Source organism: Hyalella azteca, unplaced genomic scaffold, assembly GCF_000764305.2.
Source record: "Hyalella azteca isolate HAZT.00-mixed unplaced genomic scaffold, Hazt_2.0.2 contig9325, whole genome shotgun sequence".
Classification (NCBI taxonomy): domain Eukaryota; kingdom Metazoa; phylum Arthropoda; class Malacostraca; order Amphipoda; family Hyalellidae; genus Hyalella; species Hyalella azteca.
This window is the reverse complement of record NW_025939399.1, coordinates 1-6,869: the sequence shown is the minus strand read 5'-3', so window position 1 is coordinate 6,869 and position 6,869 is coordinate 1. Positions and strand designations below refer to the sequence as shown.

The 6,869-nt window shown below is 35.0% G+C and overlaps 1 protein-coding gene across 1 annotated transcript; it reads left to right on the top strand.

Moving 5' to 3' along the window:
* Positions 1–4,569: 4,569 nt before the first annotated feature.
* LOC108672194 (centromere-associated protein E-like) lies at positions 4,570–6,858 on the top strand (the record flags this gene model as incomplete). Its single annotated transcript, XM_018159827.2, has 5 exons — positions 4,570–4,883; positions 5,055–5,177; positions 5,579–5,697; positions 6,322–6,417; positions 6,763–6,858. Coding segments are annotated over exons 1-5 (585 nt in total), but the record flags the coding sequence as incomplete, so codon positions are not given.
* Positions 6,859–6,869: the final 11 nt, after the last annotated feature.

Genomic DNA, 6,869 nt, shown 5'->3' with positions numbered 1-6,869 from the left:
CATCAAAACTCATGATTTTTCACACAATATAATTTGGGAAATCGTATTGTATGAACAAATATTCATATGTGGATGTAGCCCAATCATAATTTGGCATTATTTATCATTATTTAGAAAAAAGTATCAAACCTCTGATGAGATAAATGTAAATTAGAAATTTAACAGAACAGTAAAATTCTTACATAAAAGATTGTTTTCTATTTATTTTTTGAGAGAAATTTGTATTAAATACAAATTTAAATTAGTAGTCCAAAGTAAATAAATAGTAAATTTCATGAGCCTATGGCCTTTCCTATTTTTTCATTTGAATCATGCCAACGTGAGGCTTAACCCTTTTACGAACAAGTTATCATACATGATCACTTGAATTTGCCTTGCAAAAAGTCTCACCGCGGCTTTCTGTTTGTTTTTGAGGCGTCTTCATAACTCCTCAGTCAATTACTAATTATCTGACTAATCATTCCATCCATAGCATCACCACCTGCAATGTCCACAAATTAAAATATGAGCATTTAAACAAAAGTTTTGACTCGGACGATGGAATTGATGCTCTTTCCAAGGATGCTTTAATATGTATTATATTTTCAGTAACTTGATTGCATTAAATTAAATTGTTATGTTACTAATTTTTCATTTGCATAAACTAAATTTTAATCATTAAGAAAAATTTCTAGTACTGACCGCATTTAATGAATTCTTCAAGTGCAATTTAAACCTTCAATATTAAAATTTTTTAGAAATACATACAAATAAATATTTTGTATAATACTTCTTACTTTCTTGAAATGGATTCTGAAATTTTAATTTCTTGATATATCAATGCTTGCTTGCCAAAGGGTTAATTATTCATGTCTGAGGTCGCGCTCATGACATTGAATTCGTAATATTAAGCCCATACCTGAGGATCGGGTTCTTTGACTAAGGTAGTGAGGAATAAGGAAGACACATCAGTCCAGATAACGTATCTTGTATACAGGGTGGTTATACAGAGTTGCGATACAGAGGTATAAGCTACAGCATCGACCGTAAGGTCGGAGAACTCTACCAACATGCTACATCGTGGAGTGCTCATCAGCTACTGAGGGGCTTGCTTAAGGTTGCTAGACCTTTAATAAGCTTTGCTAAGGTCTTGATCGTGTGATCAATCACGTGTCATGTGACACATATGCTGTATGGCAAGGTCTCAGTGACATCGTGGACTCAATCTCCTACTTAACTTTTATTCAAGTACCGTAAAATGGGGTAACTTTGACCACTTTTTTTTCAAAATAATTCTATTTTTTTACTAGATAAGTTGAACCTAAATTTAAACATGCAAAATACAGGTCTATACTCCAGCTTAACTCACCATAAATTGCTGGCTCCTGCCTCTCATAGTTTTGATGTAATTTCAAAAAAAGTGATGGTCTTTGTTACCCCAGCTCTTGGGGTTAAGCTGCTAGCTACGTACAATGTATTGCACACTTGATGCCTCTGTACCAAAACATTCAATTTATTGGAACCTAATACATACTAAAGGCAACAAGTTTATATACCAATTTGTCATTCATAGTACATTTATACTAAACCAATATAAACAATTATATATAAACCATTTATTTATACCTCAATATAAATTAAAGATTGCCACTCAATATATTTAAATATATGAAAAAATAAAAAAAATAAAAAAAATCATGATTTTTTTATCAAAAAATCAAGTGATTTAATCATTTTGATTTAATCATTGCAACCCTGCTTTAAAAAGTAATTTTTAAACGTATATTATTATCATTTGAATCATGCCAACGTGAGGCTTAACCCTTTTATGAACAAGTTATCATACATGATCACTTGAAATTGCCTTGCAAAAAGCCTCACCATGGCTTCCTGTTTGTTTTTGAAGCGTCCTCATAGCTCCTCAGTCAATTACTAATTATCTGACTATCATTACACCCATAGCATCACCACCTGCAATGTCCAGAACTTGAAAGGGTGACTTGCACCTTTGAATGGGTGGCTTCCACCATTGAAGGGGGTGGCTTGCACCATTGAAGTGTGTGGCTTGCACCATTGAAGTGTGTGGCTTGCACCATTGAAGGGGTGGCTTGCACCATTGATGGGCAACTAGGGCCATTGACGTTCAATATTAGCTGTCTTATTTGTTCAATTTGTTTAATTACCAACAAGTTGATTAACACTTTGACTACAACTCCCAAAAAAGCCCATATTCCTTTGATGCAACTCTATAATTTCAATAAATTTAGGTATGTACATGGCAGCAAGAAAATTTTGCTGCTTTCGCTTGTTTGCCGATTGTTTAAATGAGCTTTACATGATTGTAACATGAAAACCGTGAGCCTCTATGGGTGCATGTTGCTTGGAACAGAAATGTATCTCTCTGGGCATGGCATTTATTATTAGACTCCAATAAAAATACCGCATTGCATAAGTATTGACGTTTGAAATAACCTTGTTTTTTAGGCAAATAGAATCAAAATGTTACTGCAATACTCAAAGTACAAAGCATTCTAGATTACAATAGGATAGGTAGATTTAAAATCATATCAGATGACTCCTTACAATACTGCACAAAGACAAAGCATAAAGAGATAAAGAAATCTTTTGAAGTTGTTAACATGTTAACAACAACAACAACAACAACTAATGCATGGGCTCTATACTATCTGTTCTATACATAGTCAGTATAACAAACAAAACCAAATCAGTGGGAATAACTGAATTCAACAGTGGGTATAACTGAACCACAAAATCAGTGGGTATAACTGAATTTGTTCAACATGACTAAATGTATTGCTCCTTGTAATGATAAAAACATGCAAATAAATGCTACCAAGACCAAATTGCGCTGATAGACAAGGTCTGCATTTTGGCATTATCTTACTTTGAAAAGAAAATGCGCTAAAAAGCTGGGATTGATTGCATGGAATGGGTTTATATTTTTGCGAGTATCTCAACGTGGATGAGATTAAAAATATATATTTATATATTTTTTATTTATACCATGATAGAATGCTATATGATTTATACCATGTATAGAACAGATCGTATAGAGCCCATGCATTGGTTGTTGTTGTTGTTAACAACTTCAAAAGATTTCTTTATCTCTTTATGCTTTGTCTTGGTGCAGTATTGTAAGGAGTCAACAATATTTGGTCTAAAATAAGCTGGGAATCCATTTTACTGTGTATCTTGCTTTTATAATGGCATTCACCATGACTCAGCCCGCTTCTGGATGTCTATTATTTAATATCCTGCTTTGATAATCCGTGCATGAGCAAAGAAAATATTTTTCTTCACTGGAATAGGGTAACATCTTCTTTTTCATGCTTTTTCATTTTTTTACCCACTCATTATTTTGTACTTGATTCTAATTGATTGATTACTAATATTCTTCTAATCTAATTCTCCAACATTTTTATATGTTTTTGAGGACCTTTTTGACAATATTCTATAAAATATTTTACAAGTTTATGATCTGCTGAACTTGATCTGTAGGGCTTTAAAAGGCAAATTTTTTAAATATGTGTACCACATTGAGTATGTGTATGTTGCAGTTTGAGACATTCATACATGAACCATATCTGGCGCACTTTGCGTCAAAGTGTTGAAGCAGACAGCATGTTTGTCACTTTGAGACACTCAGAACAACATAAACCCATTCCATGCCATCAACACCAGGTTCACCAGGGTGTTGATTTTAAGTTCAATGCAAATCATTTTATTATATATACTAAAACCATATATATACCCTTGACAGCAGATGTAAATCTTGCAGTCTACATGCTTAGAAATGAAGTGTGTAAAAATAAGGATTTTCCAATTTTTCGACATAGGAAGACTTATTTCAATTCATTTTTTCTCAGTCCTATCTGAAATTTTTTATTGCCATTTATAGATGCCTATCTGTGGAGGCAGATGCCTATCTGTGGAGGCAGAGTGTCATTTCATGCAAGAGCTGTCAGTGGAAGAATGGTTTGGTGTCTGCAAATACAATTTAGAAATTTCAATCAATTGGATCAGATTTATCACCAGGTTTAGAATATTTAAATTAATAATCTAGATAATGGAAGTTTTTTTCTATAAAGCTGATAATTTTTCATTTCATTGAAAATTATTCTATGTATTTATCATAAATATATTGTCTGTTGGAATTATGAAGAGTAATGCAAACCAAAGCTGTTGTTCTGCTGAAACTTTAATCAACTTTATGTAGATATAACCCTTAACAGCTATGACTTGGATAGATATTATTATTACGTTATTATGGAGGTTTCAGAATAAATCAAGTTTTTTTTTATATCTTTTAACTGCGTGAATAATTTATTCCAAATTGATACTCTTAATGGTATGTACATATACCTACCACCGTGTGTTTAAACTCATGGAACACATGTGTAGTAACATTACTACACATGTGATTAACAAGAGGTACATAGTCTGTACCGCTTGTCACACCACCCATAGAATCCCAGAACCGGCCTTGTCAGCAGATTCTATATACCTATTACTGTATTTTAGAGGTGCTAATTATCTTTGATCAAGTCTTAAGAGAAAAAATTTTTTTCCAGGTGTCATTACAAGGCTTTTTGATGTGATCATTTTGCTATTCCATTCAGAATTAAAAGCTTTAGTGATAGAGTTCACTTGCACTGAAACCAATCAGAATTGATGACTGTATTGTTTATATTGACACCCCTTGGTTACTGGCAGTAATATAATTTGCCAAAAAATGTCCGACAACATCAAAGTTGTCGTGCGTGTGAGGCCGCCTCTAGCGCGAGAGGAGGGGGAGACCCTGCACTGGAAGGTGACAGGTGAAGATTCCAACAGCCTCATGCAAGTGACGGCTCATGATAAAAATGCTGCTACCTTCTCTTTTGGTGAGTTCTCTTAAAAACTTGTGGATACTACCCATGCAATAATCCATTATAAATTTTTAATGAAATATTTGCAAATATAGTTGGGTGCCTGAATTTGAACATTAGAAAACACATGATTGAATTGCATAACATTTAATATAAGGTTTATGAGGTATTGTTATTGTCTTGCAGATAAAGTGTTTGACCAGACTGCTGATAATGAAAAAATATTCACCGAAGTGATGCAGCCGATAGTTGAAGGAGCTCTTAATGGCATCAATGGAACGGTGTTCGCCTACGGCCAGACATCATCAGGTGAGGGATGCTTTACTTACAATCACACTTAGTCAGCTGAGAACTCAGTGAAAGGTGGCAAAAGCTGCAGGAACATTTCCCTCTGCCCATGTAATGAAATCTAATGTCCACTTCACAAACATGTCTTTGATGGTAGTAGAAGTAGAGGGATAGATGTAATACCTAGAAGTCATATTGTTCTCCCCAAAATAGCCTAATGTCTAATTTTATAGTAGAGGAGTAATAGAAGACATAATCTGGAAAATCCTTAATGTACTAAACTTCTATGTTGTAAACGTCATCATTACATTTGCAACGTTATTCTGTAATTGAGTGGAACTCAACCTTCCCTTAACTTGCTAACTGATGCTGCCTTTTCTTCAGAGCCTCGTATATGGAAATATACAATGAACAAATCGCAGACCTGTTGGTGGGTCGCTCCAACATTCCAGGCAACAAGGGGCTCGTGGTTCGGGAAGACACGTCGGGCAACATCCATGTTCCTGACCTCAGGGAGGAGTGTGTCAACAACCAAGACAAGGTAAGGTGCTGATGTGGTGTGTAATTGCTAGTTATGCAATCAATTCGCTTGTTATGTAGGTAATTATTTTACTTGTTATGTTATGGAATAGAAGTGTCGGCGCTGAAGAAATAGGCCCATGGCATGTTGCCGATTCTTGAACTTTTCGTGACTTGATTCACAGGGGATCCGGCCTTTGGAACCCGATCTTTCCATAGCTGACGATTGATTGAGATAGCTGCTGGACTTATTGCATGATCCGTAATTTGCTAGGCATTTTCAGACTGAACAAATGCTCCTGTATAGCTTCATCTAGTCTGTTCTATCATTTTACTTGTTATGTTATCAATTCACTTGTTATATCATCATTTCACTTGTTCTGTAATCATTTCACTTGTTATGTCATCATTTCAATTGTTATGTAATCATTAAACAGTTACCATGAAAAAAATAGAAGTGGGTTTGAATGGGCCCATTTATTTGAGTCAATTTTGTTTGCTGGTTTATAGAATTTGCTCAATGTTCCTAATTGTGATCGTACATTGATGTTAGTGGGCAAGAAATATGCAATTTTGTTTGACACGCAAGCAGTTCATTTGTATATAGAGTGCTGACCTGTCACTAAATGAATGCAATTCCACGTAGCTGCTGTCCATGATGCATCGTGGCGACCGCAACAGACAAGTGGGATGCACCAACATGAACGATCGCAGCTCGCGCTCACACACAATATTCAGGATTGTGAGTGTTCTTTCTTTTATTCACAGTCCACTCATTTTTAATAAGTGGACTGGGGCGTGCTCTCTAGTTCTTCACACGGAAACTATTCCAACCATGAATTTTTTATTATTTTTCTGTGTTCTTTCCAGTGTCTGTATGTTACTCATATTGCTGATTGAGGGACTGCTTGTCAACACATGCGTGTGAATTCTGTTGTTTTATTTCTCTGTTTCACTCTCTTTTCCTTGACCTCTTCAATCATGAGACAACAATGAAATTGTTCTGTGGATATATTAATTTTATTACAGAAATGACAAGTAAGGTATATTTTTCTTACAATTCTTATGTAATTGGCTGAATGTGCAGATAGTCGAGTCACAGACAGCTATTGATGGAGACAACAGCCTGGAGGCGGGACTGTCAGAGGATGACGTGGCGGTGACAGTCTCACACCTGAACCTCGTAGACCTTGC